The sequence below is a fragment of the Sylvia atricapilla genome, chromosome 7 (assembly GCF_009819655.1).
Source record: "Sylvia atricapilla isolate bSylAtr1 chromosome 7, bSylAtr1.pri, whole genome shotgun sequence".
NCBI classification, from domain to species: Eukaryota; Metazoa; Chordata; class Aves; order Passeriformes; family Sylviidae; genus Sylvia; species Sylvia atricapilla.
The window spans coordinates 10,357,322-10,382,138 of record NC_089146.1 but is presented as its reverse complement, the minus strand read 5'-3'; the positions used below and the strand labels follow the sequence as shown (position 1 = coordinate 10,382,138).

The 24,817-nt window shown below is 43.6% G+C and overlaps 2 protein-coding genes across 4 annotated transcripts in view; one reads left to right on the top strand and one right to left on the bottom strand.

Moving 5' to 3' along the window:
* Window positions 1–4,659, top strand: part of RFTN2 (raftlin family member 2) — a 30,296-nt gene extending 25,637 nt beyond the window's left edge. Inside the window, exon 10 of the mRNA XM_066322575.1 lies at window positions 662–4,659. Coding sequence (XP_066178672.1) covers window positions 662–931 — 270 coding nt within the window. The 3' untranslated portion in view covers window positions 932–4,659. The remainder of the gene's footprint in view (window positions 1–661) is intronic.
* A 715-nt stretch (window positions 4,660–5,374) lies between these two features.
* On the bottom strand, window positions 5,375–24,740 carry LOC136363382 (MOB-like protein phocein). 3 transcript variants are annotated; one of them, XM_066322576.1, is made up of 8 exons: window positions 15,440–15,592; window positions 13,346–13,408; window positions 12,797–12,897; window positions 11,438–11,480; window positions 11,111–11,197; window positions 9,492–9,571; window positions 8,610–8,721; window positions 5,375–7,727 (listed from the first exon to the last, which is right to left on the bottom strand). In XM_066322576.1, exons 1-8 carry the CDS (start codon window positions 15,497–15,499, stop codon window positions 7,596–7,598), a joined length of 678 nt encoding a protein of 225 aa, XP_066178673.1. In that variant the 5' UTR covers window positions 15,500–15,592; the 3' UTR covers window positions 5,375–7,595. The 3 variants fall into 3 exon arrangements, with proteins under 3 accessions (XP_066178673.1, XP_066178674.1, XP_066178676.1); XM_066322577.1 differs by lacking the exon at window positions 15,440–15,592 and adding an exon at window positions 14,535–14,594; XM_066322579.1 differs by lacking the exons at window positions 5,375–7,727; window positions 8,610–8,721; window positions 9,492–9,571; ... (3 more) ...; window positions 13,346–13,408; window positions 15,440–15,592 and adding exons at window positions 20,432–20,786; window positions 21,306–21,395; window positions 22,538–22,702; window positions 24,567–24,740.
* Between the last annotated feature and the right edge of the window lie 77 nt (window positions 24,741–24,817).

Below are 24,817 nucleotides of genomic sequence, written 5' to 3'. Positions count from 1 at the left end.
TGCAGCTCTGTGCTGAGGCTGGATTCCCTCTTAGCTACATGTGCTCCTTCTGTGTGCAGGGCTGTGTCCCCTGGCAAACATCTCCTGGTGTAGTTGGGCTCGTGCTGAGCAGGGCTCCAGGCTCAGGGCACTCCTGCCTTGCTGACCCTGCTCCTGTGTGGGGCTCAAGGTGCTTGACATTGTCTCTGGAGGTGCTGCATCATCACAGATCTCCGTACCTCAGGTAGCTCCTGATGCTGAATTGAAATAAACCTTTTATTTATTGTTGTGCCTCAGAGAACCCTTAGCAGAGTCTGGTAGGTCTGTTGGTTGCAGAAATCACCATCTGCTTTTCTTTTTGACACTGGCAACCATCACGTCAAAAGGCAAGATGTCAGGCAGTCCCAGTACTAATGTCAGACTGTATTTATACTGAGTTCCTGCTGTGCAAGGACTCTGTGGATCCCATTTCAAATGGCTGTATAGAGCAGCCACTGACTTCTGTTTGTACAGATTTATCATGGGAATTGTACTGGCCTCCTCAGATAATGGCACATTCCTTGAGAATTGCACTCGGTGTTAAAATACAGCTACGCTAAATCTAGCCATGATTCATTGCAAAGCATTCTGGTTTGGTTTTCCCCTAAATAAGCTAACATTTCAACATCCTCTTGTTTTTCAGAGGAAATCCTTAAGACAAGTGACTGGGGAAGAAAAAGGCCGAGTGTCCAGCAGAAGTGTTGGATCAGACACAGCTACATCTTGTCCTGTAGAAACTGCACAACCACCTGATGAGTTTCACCTATCTCCTTCTAAACAATGTTGGATCAAGGAGGGATCCTCTCATTATGGAGGCTTTCCAGGGTTCAGTAGCAGTGATGGAGTATTAAGGGAGCTGGATGATGGACAATTTGACCAAGAAGATGGAGTCACTCAGGTCACGTGTATGTGATAAGTAAGTAACTGCATCAAATGGACATGTACATAAATCATACAAGTGGATTTTTTAAAAAATTACACTACTTTAAATGCAGTGGTATAATCCTATGACTCTTCCCAAACTCCTTTTGTATTTTTTGTCATTTTCCATGTTGTGTTAATCCTACTGTAGTAATAATACTACTGCAAAATAATTGTTTTTTCTATCTTTAATAGTAGAACTACATGACTTGGGTGCTCTGTGAACTTGTTAATGCTTTTGACAAGCAAGGAAGCAAAAGCTGCAAAACAGTGACAGTTTGAATTGTGTGAAAGAGAAAGGAATGAGGATGTTTAGAATTTTCCACAAGCTGGAGGAATGTTTCTGGGTTTGATTGTTTTGCTGTTTGGGGCTTTTTTAAGGATGTTGTAAATATTGGTGGGAAAAAATGAAGTCTGGCTGTTGTTAAGTTTTAATATAATTTTCATTTTATTTGCCTTGCATAAGTTCAAAAGCCTAGAGAAATGTCAAGTCTTACACTAGAGTGTTAATAATTTAAGCTACATCCAGACCTGATATGGACAGAAAAACTCAGGAGGCTGTAGGTAGGTAATTTGCTCCTGGAATACAACTTCACCTATGCAGTTTTCACGGAGTTCCTTGTACAGGTAAACCAGGAGCTTATAGCTTGTATTATAATGATGTGTTCATAATTTACTTGTGAGTGGAAATTAAGCACTGCTCATCCCCTGAAAAGTAACTCGCAGTCTGTAAACAAGTAGTTTGAGAAGCTCCCAGGAAGAATTGAGAGCAGTATGCACAGTGATGCTGCAAATGCGTAGGAGGAAGATGTAGGCTAAACTTCATAGGCAGTATTAGATGGATGTATATATAAAAATGTCTCAGCTAAATGTATCTCACACTGGATAAAGTGTATTGAGCTGCACCAAATACCAGATTTGATGTTCAGAGGAAAGGATCCAGTTGCTGTGCTTCCATCCTTACTATGGGGAGGAGCTGCTTGCATTAAGGGAGGTTAATTCTGGCAGGGTTCTGTGGAGAAAGGAACAAACATCAATTGCTTTTATGCTGCTGTCTGGAAACTATTTTACAGAGAAGCCGAATAAACATGCATCTCCAGAAGGTAAATGGGACTATAACTACAATGTGCATTTTTAGTTTAGTTCTAGAACTAAAAAAAATTATAAATACTCATCATCTTTAAGCTAGTGCAAAATAATTTGGTCAGTCAGAACAGAACTTGTGCAAATGTATTCATAACTCCACTCTCAGTGTTTGCAGTACAGCACACACAGCACCCAGGGATTTTGGTACCTGTCTTTGTGTGTTGTGCTGCAAACACAGATGTCACGAATCATTTACCCTGTTCCCCATGGATGGCATCCCACCAGCTGCTGTGGGACTCTGCCTAATCCACAGTGTAGATGCTGGCACTAAATACAGTGAGCAGATTAATGCAGTGATGGGAACATCAACAGTTATCTCCAAATAAGCACCCCAGGAGATGGCCAGGATGGTGGAGGTTCAGCTGCAGTCTCAGAGCTGTGCAGACAGAACGTGGGCAGTAGCTGCTTATTTAGTCAGCAAAACTAATTCATGCAGGAAAAAAGGTTAATTTTATAGAGCAGGGGGTAGAGGGAAAACCCATTCTACTGACATAATTAGCATAGGGAGAGCTTGACATAATACTGCTTTGGAGCTGCTTCCTGATTTACTTGTGAAATTCTTACTGGCAGCCTTGTTATTTTTTCTTTGGAATAGCAACTCTTAACTATTTGTAGCAGCTTAGGGAGTGTTCTTCCAAAAAAAATCTACATCTCTGGAGATTTAGCTTCAACTTCATTTTCCCACTGGACGCTGTGGGGAGTGATGGGAGCACCTCGAATAGGAGGTACAGTAATAAACCCCTTCTGGCAAAGGTGGTTCTCGCAGCTTTCCCACCAGCATCTCAAGGTCAGGGATGTGGAGCATGAGCCTCGTGTTCATTCCCTGTCTGGGGACACTGTGAGGAGGACAATCCTCCTGCTGACAGGGAGAGTGCTGGGCTGGGTGTCCCTGCAGAGCCTCCCCAAGTGCTGCTTTCTCCTGTGGCACTTCTCGGGGAGCACTGGTCATGGTCACAGGCAGCAGGGATCTCCTCCATGGGACACAGATGGGGAGGAAATACAAAAATCCAAGGTACAGCCATGTCTGCAGAAAGCCAGGTAACTCTAGAGTATTCAAAATGGCATAACAGCTGGTCTCATGCAACCTAGAACATGTTGCTCTATTCTAGTATTTTTTAATGAGTTATCCAAAACTTGTGTGTGTGTGATTTTAATCGTTGGACATTCCCCATACAAGTCAAATCTTAAAATGGGCAAAAATTGGTCAAAACTCCAGTTCTGAATATGTCAAGTTAGAACTTTTAAAGTAAATTAAAGAAATAACCTTTTATAAAGCAGAATCTTGCTTAAGATAGTTAACATTAATAAACCCTAAACCAAAACTGAGCTATAAGTATGTAAGTTACAAAGTATAAAGTAGTAAATTTAATGCAGTTATTCTTCCTAGAATGCATTCACTGGATAAAAATTACTTAACTTTTAACTGAGATCTTTCCATATCACCTGTTGAGAATGCAGAAATTTTAAAAAAAAAAAAAAAGTATCTTTCTAAGAGAAATATTCTCCTTACAATGGGATGTATGCAAGAGAGACTGTGTTCTGGAACTAGGGTGGAAATTGAGGATGCCTTGGATGTCCACAAGTACACGAGAATATTATCACTTTTAGCAAGAAAGGCTTTTTTTAAAATGAAATAAAGCCATATTCTTTTTAGTAGCCCTCAGTTTTAACTATGCTTTAGACCTTGCTCATTAATCTCACTGGTGTTGACAATGCTGCAAACCTCTGGATTTGTCTTTTTAATGCAGTGTAACTATGCTAAATTATTTCCTCTGAACCCACTCAGCAATTCCTGGATTGTTAAGGACAGCTGGGTTTTTCAATGTCATTTGTCTCATGGTATCAAAGTTGCCTGTGCTGTAGAAATACTCATCTGAACTGTGTGCTTTTGGCAGTCAGGGCAAGTTGCTTCCTCAGCCTGTGTGAAGACAGTGCAATGACCTGACTTACTGCACTTGACCACTCATGTTCCTAAGGCTTGGATGTTGAAACTGAAAAAAATGGAAAATGCTTCTAAAACAAATTATGGAAAATCTTCTGGTTTTCCATAAGATTTGTAGTAAAAAATTCTGAAACACAATTCTATCTTACTTGGATGAGTGAAAAAGAGAGGGTGCATTTTGGGCATAGATTTGATTGCAGATCTGGCACAAACCAGAGCATTATGGTTTGCCTTCACTGGTCTGACCAGCACTGTCCATTAAGTAGAACAGCTTTGTAAATCAGAACAATTATCTGAAAAAAAATAGTAAGTACACTTCTTGTAGTCAATAATGACTTCAGCCAGCAGCCTGTGTGTTTGACATGTAGTAGGGAAGAAACCCCTTTCCTGATTGTGACAACAGAAATGCTCTGCAACCATTAGAAAGAAGGCAGCCAATACTTTTCATGAACCTCTGCAAAAGACTGTTTATACTTTCTGATGCTTAAATTGTTTGGAGAGGAAATAGTTTCCTAGTGTTTACAAACAGGAAGAAACTGTCCACAGTTAAATATTTTGTACTTTGCTTATAACTGTAAGAACAGTTTATTTACATACCTGGTCAACTGTAATAAATGGCTGCTTCACTTGTTTCTGGTCTGTAAAATATTTTCTTTCTGTATGGGTTCAGGTCTTTTCTATAGTTCACATAGGAAGGTTCTCACCATTAGAAATACTTACCAAATGAGTTACCAATTTATCATGTTTGTCTCACACAGTCTAAATTAACTGGGTCAGATCAACGTATACCTTGCCTCAAGCTAAAATTACCTTTTGCAGTCGTGTCTGAACAGCAAAGCCTGATAGAGTTAATGCCGTCTAGAAAAAGCTCATGAGGTTTTCCCTGTTCTTAGTATATTCACCTTTTGAAGCAAAAAAATGGAGATTGCTGTCTTGACAGTTTCCTGTGGCTTAATACCAGGGCTGATGTGCTGGAAGATGTGGAAGCCAAAGGTGAGGAAAAGCCCCAGTGACAAAGGAAGAAGTAATCTGACAGTGAGTCTTTGCTTACAGCCTTTGTGTCTGTGATATGCAGTCATAAATGTGCCTATTCTGTACCTAGAGGGCCTCTTTTAGACCTCCCATATTTTAACTGTGGAACCAGCATGTTGATTTGAGGGGTATATAAATTTGAAGTCTGACTTGCAAGTTCCTAATGAGCGTTTTATTTCTCTACTTTGGAAAGAAGAGAGACAACTTGACTTGAGCACATCTTGTAGCAGAGATGAGGGAGCACCCAAAGGTCTGTTGGAAACAGGTGCTGAGTTCTCAGACAACATGAAAAAAAGAAAATAACTTGTCAAAATATAGTGGTATGGATAAAGAAACAGTTTAATTTTATCCTTTTTTTTACAATATAATTCAAAGACAGTCTCAGATTCCCTATGATGTAAAGTCTAAATTAAACCTGTTAATATTTATTAGACAGATCAATGGTTTGCTTAGGCTAACTGTAGTTTTATGGTACCATCCAGGCACATGTGTGTACACAGTACTCATGTAAACAATAGCAAGGGAAAATACAAGCAGTGTCTCACTTAGGCCTTATATAAAATCAGCTTAGTATAGCAAGTTAACTTTACAGTGCAAATCTGAATGAGAATGAACAGGATTCAAACTTCCAGAGTTTCGTTTTGAAGTTAAACTCTTAAAGCATAAGAGGAAGAGGTTTAAATTTTTAATGCAGTCCTGAGCACCACATCGTTTTCTTCAATTTTGTAGAGGAAATTTAATTAGCAACACCAGTCCCATGATTTGGCCTGTCCCAGTCACCATGGCCAATATACACACACAGAGTGACTGTACAAAGGAGCCACACCATGGATGGTCCTAGAGCAGACAGCAACAAGCCAAATACATTTTACTACCTCCAGAAAGCATCCTCCTACCTGCAGTACCAACTCCAAGTTGTCTATCAAAATCAGGTAACCTGGTCTATACAAGGCAAGTTACAGCTAAGTGTATAGACAGCAACTAAAGCTACTTCACTCTGACAACATCTCATGCAATTACCCTGCTGACAGTTAAATACAATGATAAACATGAGACAAGAAGCTGCTGAAGAACACAGCTGTTGAAGTATTTAAGCTTAGTCTCTCAATTTTCTGGTTGTTTATATTCCCTTTACATCCAGGTGATAGCAGTTGCTTGAGGTGTGCTTGATTCATATAAAGAAAAACAGAATTTAAGGCATGTTTAGTATATTATGAAAAAACACTTAGTAAAAATATGTGGACTTGCTTATTTCCATGTAAATATAATGTAGAAAACAAAGCGTAAATTACTGAAACTAGCTGAGCTAACCTATTCTGACCTGCTGGAAGAAATAAAGAGGGCTCCTGTCAACCTCAGAGAAACAAGCTAACTTCTTAAACAGCAAAGCAAAATTCATTCAAGAACACTGCTACTGCTTTTAGACCCTGTGTTCATGTACACTTAGCAGTATTTCTCTTATATGCATCTCTAAAACATTTAATTCTATCCTTCTAGACAAAACACAATTAAGCAGCACTCATGGAAAGGTCAGTTATTGCAAATCTGCAAACACAACTTGAAATAGACACCTGATAAAGAACCAGAAGCATGAATCCAAATATTTCTGTCAATATGGTTAAGGTAACTGAAGAGAAACAAATGTATTTTGAAAACAAAATTAAGTCTCCCAAAGAATCGGGTTTGATATTTCAGGTATTTAGCATGTTTTGACTAGGAATACAAGCAGAGACTGTGCCAGTGTGTTATGTACTGTAACATGAACAGCTGAGGTATAATCTGTAAGCAGTTGCCATAAATATGCACAGGTATTCTTTAGAGAGGCTGTGGACTGGAGAACAGCAGAAATCTGCTTTAAGAGGACAGTACCTGTCCCCTGCTGCACACAAACCTCCACTGCTGACAAAAAAAAAGTCCAGAAAGTGTGTTAGATACATATCAAGAATATATATATGTTCAATACCATAGTGAAATTGTCCTTTTGGTTAATACTATAGATGCTGTTAGTATTTGGATATACACATACAGCAATATGCACATCCAGAAGTAAATCTTCAAAGCCATTTTAGAAAAATAAAAGGTAAATTAAGAATAAGCTACATTGCAAGAAGCTTCCTGCAGAATTATATATTTAATGTGATCATCTTTGAACTAAGACTTAATATAGCTACTGCATTACAAAATGGCTTGCTGTGAAATCTCACTTTTCCCCCACCCAATCAGACACATCTTCAGGATTGTGATTCAATGATTGTTTAGCAGCATTTTTAGAGAACTGTAAATTCTTTTATTAACAGGCATTATAAACAGATACTACTACTTTTATTTAAAAACCATGAGTGCCACATTTGATGAATATACAGCTCATGAATAACTTAGAAGTATTTCCCATATTAAAAGGCAATGCACACAGCATACAAAAAGTATACTAAACAAAGCTATGAGGATACGTGATTGAAGTGACTAAAGTGATATATACAGTACATAATTAATGTTTTGTTTATATTCAGTACAGGAGTCTGTACTCCTCTTCCCATTATGCCTCACTCTCTCCTGACACTGCATTTTGCACTTCTTCTTCCAAAATTGGTACAATCAGGTTATCCTTGGACATCAGATTATACTTCATCACAAACTTAGTGAACCGGTGACACAAGAAAGTTTCATTCTGGAGGTGAAAAAAGGGGAAAAACAGTATGTACAGAAGGATTATTGTAAACCATTATGAGGAACATGCTAAACAAAAAAGCCTGTGTCTACGTAATTGTCTCATTAGGTTTACAGGTCTTAGTCACGCTTAAATAGTAAATTTATATAATGCTTCTTTTATATCTTTACTGGTTGCTTATAGTTACTACAAATACTAAGAAACCTACTGAAATTGAGGCTTCAGTCACAGCTCAATTTAACAGCTTAAACAAGAACATATTTAAATATTTAAAAGTATGGTTCTGAAATTCCTCCTACATGCACTATCTCCAACACAACAGGGCACAATCATTTGATAGCTGCTGCAGAAACCTTAAGTGGGATTTGGCAAAGGTTTCCTTTTATACTTAGCTGTACCACTTATCTCCTTTCTATCTATTAATTTCTACTTTCCATTAAAAAAAAAAGGTTACTGGTGGTGCAGTAACCCAATTGCCCTCAATTACTCTGATCCTTTACAGTTACACAATTACAATTCCTTAACTGCTCTGCAACATACACAAACAGGAATTACAGATATGTAAGCAGTACTAACTGCATTCAGTGCTCGAATACATTCAGGATTCTTAAATATGAGATGAATTTGAGTTGTCTGTAAAAATCCCTCAAATTCTGGCCTGTTATTTAAATGAAGGGAAACCATAACTAAGTACAATAATCATGTAAATGAATCTTTATGTGTATATGTAATTATAGGTTTTTCAGTTCTTGTAAAACTAGAATCTACTGTAATCAATCCTTCAATACAGAACTTCGAGTAGGACTAAAATATTTTATACAACTCCATCAGAGCTGTAACTTCAGTTACTTCACTTTTAAGATGTAATTTCAAACTACTTACTTCATATTCATCAAATATCTGCCGGTGATGAAAATAAGCGTGTGAAAATATTCTGTAAATCCTTCGGCACACTGATCCTAATTTGGCTACAGAGGATTCCTTAATGCTAACCCTGTAAGCAACAGGAGAAAGGTTACACAACTGCTCTATTGAAATGACTACTGAGACACCTGTTGACATAAGTTTTGATTGTTAAAACTATTCTGTATAATTGCATGTGAAATTTAGACTTGTTGGTGTAAGCCCCACATTTACAAATTGTATTTTGAACTAAAAAAAATTCTGCCTGTAAGTAATCATCATCAATTATTCTGGTAAAAGCTGGATTTCCGGTTTCTAGAGTTTATGGGCAAAGAAAAAAAAAAGACTTCCAGTTGAACCTCCTTGTCTGTACTGAATTCCTAGAGAAGCACAATTTTGACTTCTGCAGGGACTTTTTTCTGATAGGACATGCCCATTCAGTAGCCTGTCTCTATCTTCTGTGTTTGCCATGTCCCACAGTAGGCTGGTTGTTGGCTTCTGGAGGGTTTTGGTGCTGTCCTGTTGAAGGCCTTTGAGGTGCAGCATCTGTCCAAAGGCCCTCCTCTTGTTTAGGTGGGCACTACTCCAACAGAAGCCCCATACCACTAACAGATAATCACTAAAACAGTTTTTACCTAAACACCATCCCTGAGCTCCAGTAAATGGCAAACCATTTGAATAAGCCAGAATTCTTCCTTGGTTTAGAAGTGGCAATAGGCCTCCCAACTCCTAAGAGCTGCAAGATTTTTGATAGTTCCAACAGTAGCCATGAAAAATGCATTACACCTCTCCCTGGGCTTTGTCTTAAGATGCAACCTCCTCCCTCCTTCTCTCCCACCTCCCAAGAGAAAATGTTTTTACCTGCTGGGGAAATATTTATTGCTATTCAGAAGACATGCAGCTCCATCAAGTGTGTGCCTGGTGTAGTCTATAGCAGGACACTACAAAAACAGACAGCGAGTGAGCAAATGCATGACAGTGTCAGAACTTGTTTAAAAACAAGCATTTTATTCTATTTCCTGATGCTTTGAACTTCACTGGTCATTTTTATTCCCAGAAGTTTCACGTAGCTTGTCTAAAGGTATAACTACCTTTCCTCCTTATGTGAGTAATTTCTTTTCTCTGCTTCAAAACCCATATAAATTATTTCAAGATACAAAGTTACTATGGCAATGTCATTATGCAGGTGAGTAGTGAATTTTATGCCTCTCCTTGAGCAAAGCTGTACAACAAAAATACATGCAAGGAGTACACTGAAAGGAAAGATGATTGTTGCCTCACAGCTCATTTGTTTCCCACACAGTCAAGTTGCCAGACTTGCTCTTCTACAGGCTCTGAAACCAAGCCTGCACCTAAATCTATCAGTGCTTTTTACTTTGGCAAAGAAAACTAAAACCTTACATGTAACTAAGTGTGTAACAAGCCATCCCTGGCTCTGCAATCAAGTGCACCTAAAGGAAGAAAGTAAAGATGAACTGAGCCAGACTGAGAGAAGGAATGTCTGTCCATTGTCCATTCACTAATTTCTGGAAAAGACTTGTCAGTTGTACATTTCTGCCAGCACTTCAAGGTTCCATCACCCCCCACCTGACCATGAGGTGTTAGCTACTGCCATGGAAAACAGGAGATGAATGCTGCATGCTCAGAGATAAAAAGAAACCTGAAGTCCTCCAGTCTAGCTAAGGACAACACTGTCAGACATGCCAAGATGCTGAGTAGGGATAAGGGTTAAAGGAGGGAGTGGGAAGTTGGCTAAATCAAAACATCTCAGGAAAGTAAAAGCAGAACAAAACAAGAACAAAAAATGTTATAGGACAGAAAAGATGAAGTTAAAAAGAACCAATACCTTATTCTGGAAGGTGAAATACAAAGATAAATATGACAAACTGCATAACCAAAAGCAACAAAGACTTTCTGAAGGCAAAAAAAAAAAAAGATGTATCAAGTGGTTCAACAGATGGTCTGAACAAAGTTTAAATTATCTTGATGTGGAGGAAGACAAGCTAATGCCATGCTGATAAACCCACTTAACTGGAAACATTTTTATGACTCTAACCCCTTTTTGGAGTAACTGCCCTGAGCATGAGCACATGGAGGCACATTTGGAGTGTCAGGCTTACACTGACAGGTGCCAACGTTCAGAGATGAGAGCCTATTCTCAGCATGGACTCTTCTATCACTTAAACAAAGAGCTTTTTTCCGCTGACTTTCAGGAAGGCTCAACACCAACCCAAAGAGAAAAGGGGAGTGTGCAAAGCTGCCAATACTGAGGTAAAAAAAAAGCAGTTCCTTTTACCTCATCCTGTTCCTCTGTAAAACACTACAGAATGGCAAAGAAGAGTAGCTCAAGTGATATTCTTAACCCACACAAGCTCTCAGTTTGACTAAGAAGCCACCTCTAACAGGTTCCCTATGAACATGTGAACTGTAAAAGAAAATTCCTACATCACTGGAGTCAGTTTTCCAAAATACATCCATACCTCCTTAGGAGTTTTATGAGCTGCACAAAGAAAAATCCACTGTTCAGTTGCTGTCATCTGAGTACATGTGTCAGGGTGACATTCACTCTGTTAAAACAATTGTTCAGTTAAGAAAAAAACCCAGCAGCAGAAAGGAGCTGATCTTTTCAAATCACTTCCTTGCCCTGTCCACCTCCCAAAAGAGTTATCTGCCATAATCCCTTAAAATCATACAAAACCTCCAACCACTGCTTAGCCCTGTGTGTATATATTTAGAAGAAAGCTCTGCAATCTACACAAAACAAAGTCTCCTCCCTGACAAAATGTAAGTCTCAAGAAAACAATTACCTGAAGCTTGACAGCTAGTCCATTGAGCTCAAGGCAGAATTGTCTAAAAGAAATTCAACACAGCAGCATCAAAATCAGCTATTTGTTTCCTCACTGCAAGTATCTCATAAAAAACAAGTTTGACATTCTGACCTTCATACCAGCAGATCGTTTTTTTACTCAGCTAAACAATTAGATTTTAATTCTTCACTGACAGCAGAGGCTGAGTTTAACTTATCATTTAGTGGAAGATACCAACTTTGCTATGAAAGAAAGTGCTAATTCACAAGTAAAGATTAAAAAAAAAATCGAAGAACACTTCAAGAAAATTAATTTAAGAGTGTAAATGTTAAACTCATATAGCTGGATTGTCCCATCTGTCTAAGATGTATTTCCAATCAATTAAGGGGCTAAATTCCCACCTCAGGTCATTAACAGAGTGGGACCTCTGGAATATGGCTGTCACTGGAATGTGTCTGAAAGTGCATTTTGAACTTTACAGAACTCAGCCCTCCACCCTACGAGAAAATCTGAACAGTTCTTCAAAACTCAAAGTCATAGTGACAGGTCACTTTTATGAATCTAGAATTTTTTGGGGGTATATGAAAGGATGGGGAATTTTTAGAATATTGACTTTGCAACTGTATGTAGATACTTCTTCCATTCTTGAGGATTCCCTGTTGTCTATAGGAACTATTGCAGACCAGAGGAAAGAAAAAGAAAATGTGAGGCAAAAAATCAAGGTGTCTGAATCTAGGAGGAGCTTAGAACTGTTCTTATTCCAGAATGTACTCAATGTAAGTGAGAAGAGATGTTATAAGAAAAATACAAATCAGGACAGAAGGATTACTGCATATGTATTAAAAATTACACTACAACTGAAAAGTACTTTAAAGCACAACCTTCCAAGGCTGAATGTATTTATTGTACTGCAATTAGAAAAAAAAACCACAGAGGTGGACAAAAAGTTTGTTTCCTTGCAAGCAGAAAAAGAACTGTAAGAAACAGGTACTCTGGCTGTCCCCACCTATTTGCCTGCAAGTCTCAGAAAAAGTACTGGGAGCATCTGGAAATCACATTACACATTAGTGGAAATGAAGAACTGACAATACTGTGAGAAAGTGCTGTGGAAATTCATGACTATATCTTGATATTCAAGAACTGAGGTACAAATATTTCCTTTGAAAATTAAGATCAGAGCACATTATAAATCTTTAGAAATAACAGAGAATTCAGAAAATAATACCAACATCTAACACTGGAAATATCAAGCTTTATTTAATATAGTTTTGATGTATCACATTCAAACAGATTCACTACCAGCATCAATGAACAAAACTTAGAACCAAGACAGAATGTTGACCAAAGATGAATATTTACCTTAAATGTTCATACTTCCATACACCTTCATCCTGGCCTTCGGGAGGTTCAAGGATCTTATCAATGTTGGAACAGTCTGCCCTTATGTTTTGTTGAATATACTGGGGGGGAGTAGAAATAAAACTAGATCTTGTTGTAATTACAGTAAGACAGTCTATTTAGGACATTACATCTTGGAGGAGTTTAGTTTTTACTTAAATGATTAACAGACTAAAAAAGATCAAAAGTAGATGGGCAGGGTAAGGATACTGGTATTAAAGATGCCAGATGTGAAAAATGCCTTTCTTCAATTCAAAAAGGTAAAAGAATGGAGAACGCCCCACCATTTGCTTTAATCTGATTTGTTTAAACCACACATGGGAATTCAAGTTAATTTCTGCAAACAAAATTAACCAGTAATCTGTTAATATACATGGGTGCTTAGGAAATTCACTGCTGTGCAGCACCACCCTAAGCAGATAGCTACCAAGCCCTGTTCCATTTTATATACCAGAACATAGAACCTGGGAAACTGCACTTATTAACAACATTTCATGTAAATAGGAATACCTGCTGGACAGCTAATGTGCTATCCATTTCTTCAAAGGATTCATCAGGCCAGTTGTAGAAATCCTGTTTTGAAAAAAAAAAAGTTTAAAGCAATGTAACAAAACCAGAGGGGGAGGAAGAAAAGCACACAGCCTACAATAAGCAGGAGCATGCAGGAGAACAGGGGGAGTTGATACAATTCCAGGAAGCTGCATCTGAACAGAAGCAGCACACAGTCCTGGCAGGAAGAGAGTGAGAAGGGATTTACACCCCAGCACTGCAATAACAGCAAACCTTGACATGAAAAGCTCTGCATGACTCGGCGGGTGAACACCCTGCCGCCCCACACCCTGTATTTTTTACATTAAATACAGCACACAGCACCCACTGCAGGTGTTAAACCAGGTAGCAATGGGGAAGAAGAGTCTGTAGAGAGCAGCAGAATCCACTGGTTATGAAACTAAAACTCCCAGTGGTGACACAGCAAGAAAAACATCTCTGAACCGAAATCACGCAATGCTGTGCTGGCCTAACCTGGTACCACATTCCCACCTTACCCTTGGTAAGGTCAGTGTGCCTTAATTAATTCACCTGGATGCTTATCAGCCTTGTTAATGATAAAGCCTTCCTGAAGTGTCACCTCAGGTCCAGCTGCACCTGTGTTCTGCAGCAATCCACAACTGCTGCACCCACCATCATCCCAGCCATCAGCATTTTGTTACTGTGTATTCTTCACATCTAAAATTTGGTGCTACTCCCTCATATCATGCAGAGATGCTGCACATCAGCTGGCTGTAGTCATCCCAGTAGGAGCAATGACTCAATGAAAATGTCCCAACTGCAAAGCTCAGCAATCTCTTCCTGGGAGAGTAAGTCAGCTCTGGAAAAAATACCTCAAGTGCATATCCACTGCTGAAATAGCATTACCTAATTGTCTTTGCAAACTGAATAGCTATACCAGTGTCATCCAAAATAAAACATTAAATACGACCATACACAAACAAAAATCATGTCTGGAGACAAATTATCACTGCGATATACAAAAGTCTTTGACATACATGAACTTCAAAATATTTGACCAAACCTAATTCTGTGTCCAGCTGTTTTTCAGAATACCCCAAATTTATTAAAGGCACACAACATTCTGACACCTTCACAGATTAAACATGCATAGAATGACCTGATTTACAGGACTGTGTAATAATGTTACCTCTGTGCTATGGCAAAGAGCAGGAGACAGGTGTCATACACTGCTCCTTTCCCACCATGAGTTCTCTTCACAAAAGCAGAGGAGACAGTCTCACATAAGGGTCTGACAGATCACCTCTCTGAAATAATCTAAAAAATGCAGTTTCCGTGTTTGAGGTGTGCCTTTTCTACCTGACCGTGAAACCCCAGAAACAAATCAACTCAATTTTGCTTAAGAGAAGAGATGTGACACCAGCATTTTCTTGTACGCAGTTATGTAAGGGAAGGATGACTTTCCTCCGGGAGGGACAGGCAGGTACGATGGCTGTGAGCTCCCACCCGGAGCCATGTGCAGGGTCATGAGCTCGCTGCCGGAGCGTGCTCCCGGTGTTTTCACAGCAGTGACAGCAGCAGTGCCTGACAGGAGCGGGGCGCCGCCCTGCCTGCACCAGCCTGCGGGCCGCGCTCACGCCCGGCCGGCACAGTGTTCCCGGCCCGGCTGACACAGGTGTTCCCGGCCCGGCCGAGGCGCCCGCGCTGGCGGACGCGGCCCTCCCTGGGCCAGCCGGGCCCGACGCCACCTCCATCCCGAGCCTGCGAGCCGCGGCGGCGCTCGGCTCCCCCCGCCCCGGGGCCGCTGCCGCAGGGGCCCTTCCGCCGAGTCCGCGGGGAAGGAGCCGCCGCCGTCCCCGGCCCGCCCCCCCGCGGCCACCGGGTGTCGCCCGCTGCCCCACGGCCGCGGGAACAAAGCGATCCCCGCAGCGGGGCCGACGCCGCTGCCCGCCCCAGCCCCGGTAGGCCCGGCGCGGCCCGCGGCACCGGCCCGCCCGCGCCGCCCCGCCGGCCGCTGGGCTCCGGCGGCGGCGCTGCCCGTGCCCGCCCGCCCGGCGGCCGCGGGGGGCAGCGACGACGGCGGCGGCGACTCACCTGGGCCTTGGTGCCCGGGCGGTTCCGCCGGAGCACGGCCGTGCCCTCCGCCATGACCATAGCGACCGCGGGGCCCGGATGTGCCGCTGGGCGGGGCGGGGCGGCAGCGAGCCCGCGGAGGGAGGGGCGGCGCTGCCAGAACAGCCGCCGCGCGGGGGGGTGGGAACGGCTTCTCGCGAGAGAGGGCGGGAGGCGGCGCGGGGGGCGGCCGTGAGGGGCGGCCGTGAGGGGCGGCCGTGAGGGGCGGCCGTGAGGGGCGGCCGTGAGGGGCGGCCGTGAGGGGCGGCCGTGAGGGGCGGCCGTGAGGGGCGGCCGTGAGGGGCGGCCGTGAGGGGCGGCCGTGAGGGGCGGCCGTGAGGGGCGGCCGTGAGGGGCGGCCGTGAGGGGCGGCCGTGAGGGGCGGCGAGGGCGAGGCCGCCGCCGCCCCATTCCCGTTCCCGTTCCGTGCTCCTGCCCGGCCGCGGGGCAGCGCACACGAGCCGTCCTCCGCGCGGCTCTGGAGCTCATGGGCGCTTCCCTGTGGGGCAGTGCCCTGTGCGTGCCTGCGGCTCCCTCTGCCAGAGCAGACCTGAGGGGCTGGCACCATCCCACCCCCCCAAACACACACACACACAGCCGAGAGGTTTGGAGCGGCCGCTCGGTGCCGGTGTCGCTGCGAGTGACCCGGTTTGTGAGGCGAAGCCTCTCACGGGGATTAACGGGCTGAGTGTTGTTGAGGAAATCCGTGCTTCGCATTTCACCCTGTTTCATCAGCATCTCCACGCCAGCCCTTGGCTGTGCGTGTGCTCATTCAAGGTTAGTCCTCACTTGTCCCTGTACAACCGAGTCCCTGATGTTCTGTACAATACAAACCATAAGGGTGTGCATTTAAAAAATATTCAGAGTTTTATATTCAAGATTTATGGTTGTTAACTCTAAAAATAATGAGTAAAAAATCCACTCCAGTAACGGTTGTTTGGGGCGAAATAGTTTTATAGTGGGTAGGAAGCCTTTCTCGGTGTCCGAAGGCAGGACTGAGACCCCTGTGAGCTCGGTGTGCAGAGCACACAAAATGCTGTGCTAACGGCAAACAGAGGTAGCTTAAGCTTCAAGGTTTACTGGGTCGGCTATCGACTCTGTTTGGGAAGAAAACAGAAAAAAAGACACTGTTACCTCATAGCTGGCTGGTAAATAAGTCTCCCTTACAAGCAAGTAAAGTAAAAGGTTTTGGAAGACCATAGTGACTCATCCTATTTCTGTAGGATAAGTGAGACGAAAATTATTTGAAAGCTGTCCTGTTTTTTGAAAGTACATGGTAGAAATGAGTACAGAGTAAGAAGGGGTGAATTGCTTCTGTCTGTGTGCAAGAGCGATGAAGCAGCGAGGCGCCGATGAGACACGTCCCTCGCACAGCCAAGGAACAAATGGTTACACTTGTGTGGTGTTTCCTGCTAGGTGGAGAAGGCGGCTGCTGGTGCTGCCCCTAATCCCACCGCGTTTCAGGGGCAATGCTGGGTGTGGTCTCCCCCTTGACTCAATTGTTTTGCTGTAAATAACACGTTAAAACCCCTTCCTTCCACCCAGTGAAGGTTACAGTTTGCGGAACATTTCTAGATGGAGAACAGTGAAAAATCTCCGATGAGGCTTTCCCGCAGGAGGAGAGCGCCCTTTGGCTCCTGCCTTGGCTCGGGGGCCGGGCTGGAGCCGGCGCCGCGGAGCAGAAATGGGTGACGGGGTCAGCCGCGGTGTGCCGTGCCCGCACAGGCGGCTCCTCTCACGTTACACTGTAACGCGGAGCTCGGCATTCCTGGCTTCGGGCACCTGAGCTCCGTTCGCAGTAGTTACTCTTTTACTCCTGGCCAGCATTCCTGCCCGAGCGATGTTAGCTATTCGGGCGGTGTGGCGAAACTCAGCTTGTGTAAGAAACCATCAAAAGGTTTAAAATGCTGTGAGAAGTTGGTGTATTGGAACGAGGAGTAGAAATGTCCTATTACCTCTTTGGACCTACGTGTATTCCGTAATATGTTCCAACATTAATTTTCTTTTAATGAGATTGATTTTATTTTTAGCCAGTTTCAAAACACAAGCAGTTCTAGCTGCTTGAGTCCTTGAGTAAAAATTCAGCAGCTTGTTTCTGCGTTGGCTTTTTTTTTCTTTTATCTTTTTCAATCACTTTATTCAAGGTTTAACTTTAAAGCACAGAAAAGTTGGGGACTTGACATTTCCATTTGTCCCTGACTTTCATTTCATGGCCATCTTGTTTTTAATATGGAGACAAATCTGACTGTGAAGAAATACCTCTCAGAGAAAAATATGTCTCTGCTAGTTCAGCCTGAAGGTGGTTCATGTGTTTCCACAAAAAAGGGAAGGAAATTTGCCTCCTTTATTAGGATTTTAAATTCTGTAGGGTATCTTGTGCTGCCTCTTGATAATTAACCCTGTGTTCCTAGAGGACACTTTTTATTTTTATTTAATTAAATTTCAAGCCGTTTTTGAACAATATCTGAACAAGTCATTTCAATTTTTGTGTTTCAGCTGGTCCTCCTTATCTTATGGCCTTCAGTAATGAAAATTTGAGTATTTGGCCAAAATTTTATCGACCCTTCATGTGCTGTTAGGGACCTGGCTCTCGTTTCTTCTCTATTGGCATATAAATGTTCCATCCTTTTCTTACTGCGGCAGAATAACATAACTAGGGTGAGAAAAGCTTTCTGAAAACACCACAGCTGCTGATAATGGAAGCTGTTCTGAAGTGTTAAGAAAAGAAAGTTGCAAAAGATGGAGTGCACCTGTTTTCCTTGTGATTCAGACAGACTGAAGAAAGACTGAAGACTTTCAGAAAAGCAGGTGGGGCAATATGCGACATTTGCACCAGAACTGAAGTTTTGAAACCATCTAGAAAACAGTGGAAAGAAGCCTTAATTTCCTACAGGAAGAGCAGAGCAAAGAAAGAGGGTCTGTGATTGATTGTCTGTCCTTCCCTGGAGAACCCGAGGGATACAGGATTTGGCACACAGTCCTGGCCTTGAGAGGCAGTAACAGCAGATGGATCACCTTGGCTGTGTGGCAGCTGCCTTGTCCTTGCTCGCAGAGAGAGCCTTGTGCTGCAAGGATAGAATGTTCCTGTCAATCCAGCAGTGTTCCAGCATGTCCTCCATTTGATTAGGCCTAGGGACCCTATCTTCCCCCACATCCACGAATCACTTACTGCCATGAAGTGTGACTTCTGGTTTTGATCACGTATGTAAACTGGAGCAGATACAGCCATGCTAAACATGTTAATAAACGGGGATTGTATCAAGGTGCTGAAAACCTGCTGGGCTGAAAGTGTGGGCTGAAGGTAGCCAGGTTGTGTGGTGAGGGCCCAGAGTGATCCTCTGCACTTCATGTCTTTTAGAGACATTATGTAAAGAAATGCTGAAATTTTAGGCCTAAACATTTCTCTGTTGTCAGTTAATTCCTACTGCATCTTGAGATGGGGTACAGTGTCTCTAAGCAGTTAGTAAATATTTCAAATACCTTTCCCTCTGGTGTGTGACTGCAGCAGAGTGCCTGCCTTATCCTGGGAGATAAAGGCGTGCTGGCTGCAGTGGGAGATAACGCTTCCCAGGGAGTTTGTGTTGCATTGCACAATCAATTGTCTGGCAAGGTCCTTGGGGGATGATTATCGGCTTGAAAGTGCAGTGCTGTAACCACTGGAGTGAAACTGCAATAGGGCAGATTTCAAGAGGTAGGCCTTTTATACAAAAAAATATTTTTATTAATTTAGCATCTTCCCTGCCTGTCCATAGTTCAGTGCAAACGTAACCCTCGGAGCAGTGCCTGGTTTGTCCTCAGCTCCAGAGCAAGCAGAGGTAAGCAGCCAAGAGCAACCACCCCACAGCTAAGGGCAGCAAAAGGCATTGCAGCCAAGCCTGGCAAATGCAGCTCCTGCTGGGATGGCTGAGTGATCAATGGCATCTAGGGAAACGCGTGGCTCCAGCTCAGCTCCGTGCTGTGCAGCTGATGGGAGGGACTTTCTGCTGGCAGAAAATATATTTTGCTCCAAACTGTGTCAGAGCTTGAGTCCCTCACTGCAGCCACCGAATGGAGCTCTGCAAAGTGCTTTGTTACAGTTCTACACTGTTACCTGTGGAATAAGGGTTATATTGTATCTGGCAGCCTGAGTGCTCATCAGCGTGAATGGAATGGGACAGAAGCGCAGTTAATTCCAGCCAATGAAGTTTCAGCAGCAGTAAGTCCCGTGCTGACTGACTGCACTCAGACTTGACGGCACCGTCTGTTCTTAGGCTGTACCGCACCCTCTGTGCAGCCCAGCTTCGAAAGCCTCCTCAGGAACAGTGCACATTCGGGTGCTCCTGCATGTACAACCCTCAGTCCTTTCCTAGGCAAGGGAAGGTGGCCAGAAATACGCAAATTCGATTGCTTCAGCATTACTTAAGGCAATGTCTTGCTATTTAAGAATGATGTGTTAAAGGAAATATAATTTGTCAAAGCAAGATCTGGGTGTGCTTCTGTGATAATCAGTAAAGAAACTTAATTTAAGATCAGCCTCCACCCCACTTCTGCCTAATTAACTGCTGGGGAGAGTTTTTTATTTTCTATTGACAAAATTCAGGCAGTGATAAGTGAGAATAACCGTTAACTCTTATCTGCTTCATCTGGGAACCGGCTGATTTTGTTCCAGCAGACATGACTAACGCCAAGCTCCTTCCAACTGCTGGGGAACAGGCTGATTGGAGCAGGGTGCTTTGTGTGCCTTAACCTTGCAGTGTTTCAGGGTCTTCAGAGAGAAGTTAAAACAACCCAGGCTATCTCAGGAGTCCAATGTGCAAGCGAGTGGGATAAAAGTCCTCAGCAAGATTGTATCTGCCCGGTAACCATTTGAAGCTCATTTCATACAAACTTGGGGAAAATAACATATTACTACCATTGAATGTTTCAGAGAGCTGATTACACAATTGAGACTCAGTTTCACTGAGCAACAGCAGAAACTGAGACAGAAGCAGAATCGTTTTGTAAGTTTATTGTAAAGACCTTTACAATCTCAATACAGAGATAGGGATATAAAATGATGTTGTTTGGAATAATTAAGGCTGGTTGGTGGTCATCCAAATTTCACTGTTCAATGGAACTCAAGCAAGAGCAACTGATTTCTGACTGTACATATTTTTATTTGTGTTCCATCGTTACAGTGAGATCACAAGTTATTTCAAAGACTCAATGCCTGTTTATTATAAAATAAAGGACATTATTTACATGATGAAAGAAAAATTTCAGCATTTTAGTGGAATGGATGACTGATACTGCACCAGGTTTAGTCCAGATATTTCCCAAGAATGTCACCATCTCTAAACAAGTAGTAGTCCTGCAAAGAAAAGAAACGTTAGCTTCTGTCATGTAAATCTTTTTTCTTATTTTGCAAATACTCTCTTGTTCTGAGTCAGCATTAGTGCAGTCACTAAAGCAAAAGCAAGATAACCAAGAAGTCAACATGCAGAGCTAGTCTTGAAAAAAGTCTTTTTGTTCCTAAGATACTCTTGGGAAAGCTATCAAGTTACTACTTTCAGCAGTGGGAAGTGCAAGAACTGTTAGAAAACAATTCTGCAGGCTTTCCCTGCCAAAAGCAAGGATGCCCCCAGGAATTTCTAAGCCTTTTTTGATTCCCTCTAATATGTGCTTGACAAAAGGAATATTCTGCCCATCCAGCAAAAGTCAGGTCAGAGGTTCCCTTGGTTGCTTCCTTCTATACAGGGACAGAAGCAGCAGTAGCAGAGCCACCAGAAGGTGGCTGGATCCAGCTGCTCCTTTCCTTGAATGCACCACGAAGTAACCACAGTATTTATGGATCCGTTCTGATTTGCACTCACAACGTTTGGAAACCTACCTTATCTTCTAGTACGATCTTAGTCCCACCGTATTCTGGGAGCAAAACCTTTTCACCAACTTTTACACTCACTGGCTGAATCTCGCCATTCTGAAAAAAGAAAAAAAAGATCCTTACTTTTCCATAGTATAAGCAGATGTAATAGCATTCCTCCAAACTACAACAATCCATCCATGTGTAGAAACTTTTAGGAAATCACAACTCTGCATTCAGTCTTGACTGTAAATATGAGTATGGGGTCTTTGCTTGACACACTGAATAGGACTTCACTTCAAGAACCATGAAACCCCCTTGTAAAATCAAGGGACAAAGTTCATTTCCATATTCTATAACCAAGGATAATTTCTCCAAGTACCAGTTAAAAAAGTACTTTTCTATTTCTGTAACTTTGCTCAACTCATCACTGCTGCCATCAAATAACTTGTTTAGAAACACCTGATAAAGTTTAATTAAATTTTTGTATTATAAATAAAACATTAACACATTAGTCAAATATTGTCACCCTTTCACAATATAAACCTCTAAAAATCAGATACTGACACAAACCAGCCTGGGACATATAGAGGGACTCATGGTAAAGAAAGGCCAAGGCAACGTGCCCAAGTTGAAATTTAACCTGTTTTCCAGTGTTGCTACTGGTGAACCCTGCTCTGGTGGGGAACCAGCCCTTCTGGTGTGGAATCCCTCAGGCACTGGCATTTTTGTGAACTGTCTTCTTCTGCTTCCCTACATGCATCCAGTGTTCAAAATTAACAAGCAGTTATCCAACACTTAATTCTTTTGATTGCTGAGTTTCTCTAGTCCAATAAGCCTAATCCTTTATGGACAGTGATATTTTGCACAGCACAAGACAGCCAATGCCACATTTTGGGGTTCCACCCTGCTCACAAGTCACAGACATCCACATATTTAGAATGAACAAACAACACCAACACCTCCCCAAAACCTCTCCTCACCACCAAACAAGCAAACCAACCCCACAAAAACCAAACAGCAAATAAAAGAAACCCGACTCCTTTCTACAAATGCTGAAAGGAATGCTGGAATTTGGGACAACTTGAGATTTCTACCTGCTTTTTGAATCACCACTTCCAGTTTCAGCCATCACAGTCCTCCATTTTTGTGAGCTACCACCACTGTTGCACTATAACCCTCCCACTCTTATGGCAATATTCCAGCTACCACCACAACACTACTGGTTCTATCCAAATGAAATGCTTCAGGATAATCACCTTTCCTCTGGCTCCAGATCCAACTGCTACTACTGTTGCTTGTAGTACCTTCCCTTGGGACTTTTCTGGTATCATGATTCCTCCTTTGGTTACTGTCTCAGCTGCACATCGCTCGACCAGTACACGATCAAAGAGGGGAAGGAACTTCCTAAATGCTTTTCCTGCCTGTGGAAGTAATTGTACATTGCAACAAGAGAGCCATTACAACAAAAACACCAATTAAAAAGAGGTTTAAAAACCTCAACACATAATGATTTCTCTTTTGAGAACAGATGAACAGTATAAGACAACTGCTAAGCACTTGTTTAATAGCAGCAAACAAACACCACCTCTGATTGCATCAGAAACTCCTGGAGGCACAGGGAGATGCTGGGCAATCCTGACAGCTCAGCCATAGGAAGACGTACTCCAGCTGAGGAACAGACCAGCACAGATGGAGCAGACTCCTCTGCCTGGAAAGGCCTCCAGACTTTTAACACCAAACCCTTAGCTTCTTTAGCTTGGTGAGCACATGGACTGTATTTCTCCAGTTCATAACCAGATCTAAAGAAGATGAAGGACTCCTTGGGACAGCTGCATTTGTACTTGTGAGGAGGGTTACATTAAAGAAGCACAAATCTAGCAGGTGCCCCACTGTCAGTCTTTCTCAGGTGCTTTCACAAAAAATAGGTGAGAATCTGCAGCCTGAGCCACAGTGCTGTTACTTACACCAACTTCTACAAATAGATCCAGAAAAAATTAAAAGAAAGTTTAGGTCAAGCCCCTGAAAATAAGAAGGTAGGGTAAGCACCCTTCTAGCTCAACTGCTTTGGTATCTGCTTCTGCTTAGGCGGAGCTAAGGTGAGGGGGTTTTGTTAAGTTGTTGGGGTTTTCCCCTCACATTTGGTTTAGGTTTGGGGTTGTTTTGCAACTACTCACTGCTACCTGTCTGCATTTTAAACTGGCAGTCTAATCCCCGTAGGCCAGATAAATGCAAGCACATGCATCTATCCCAGCCCGCGGGGGTCAGGAAGAAGGAACCCGCTTTGATTTAGAAGGAAAGATATGGCAACCTGCCAAGTCACATGGAGATAGTGCCCCACTGGACAGGTACACAGAGCCCACACTGAGAGAAAGAGCTGGAAGGGCCTGGCACCCGCGTGCCCTTTGCTGGCACTCAGCGACATCCACTCACACTTGGGAAGGGGCAGAAACAAAGTCACAGGCGGAGCTCGAACAAAAGGCAGCACATGGAAGATGTAGTGTCCGACTGCTGTCAGCAGCACAGGGATGAAAGATAACCAAGGGAGAAGGCTGCCAGCTGTGTACGTTTTCATTCTGTGAAGATAATATCGCTAACCCTCTTTTTAAAGAGCCGTTCTACGTTTATCAGAAATAAAGCTGCTAGGTTGATGACTATGAACATTTTACATTAAGTTTTAATTCTTCCCGTTATTATTATCATAAGAACCAAGTATCACTGCAAGAACAAGAGCAATTAAATTAAACTCTCCTTCTTCTCTGCAAAAAACGTTATAAAACTTATAGAAGGAGCGCTCCAGAGCGTGGCAGAGGTTTCTGTTCTCTCTCCGCAGAGACCCGCCGTGGCCTGTGCGGCCCTGCCCTGCAGCGCTGCAGCCGCGGGGCTGCTCCCGTTCCTGCGGCGGGAAGAAGCCCTGACTCCGAGTGTCTGGGCAGCCAAAAGCAGCAGCCCCACAAACCTCCCGCCACGTCCCGGCCCGCGGCCCCCGCGCTTCTGCCCCACGGACTCCGTGACCTTGCGGCGCTGCCAGCCCCCCGTATCCGCCTTCCCCGCGTCCCTCCCGCGACCGGCGCTGCCCGGACAGAGCACACCCGCCAGCGGCGGCGCAGCCGCGGCTGCTTGGCGGCCCCAGCGGCGATCCAGCCGCGGGGAGGAGTAGGGGCGCCGCCAGGCCCTGCGCGGGGTCCGTCCCCGCGGCGCCGGACACGCTGTGCGGGGCGGCCCGGGTCCGGGATGGGGGCCGCGGGAGCGATGGGGAAATGGCGCGGCGGCGGCCCCGGCACTCACCATGATGCTCCCGCGCCGCCCGCACCGAGTGACCGCGCCGCCGCCAGAACACACGTGAGGAAGGTCACGGCGTGCGCATGCGCGACCGGCGCCCCGCCCCGGGGCGGACCAGACCCCACCCCCTCCCCCGGCTCCGGGCGCCGTTAGCGCCGCCGGGTTTTTTTTTTTTTTTTGACCGCTGCCACCTCGTCCCGGTCCCGGGAACGGCTGCGCCCCGGCGGCACCGCGGACCCGCCGCACAGCGCCTGCGG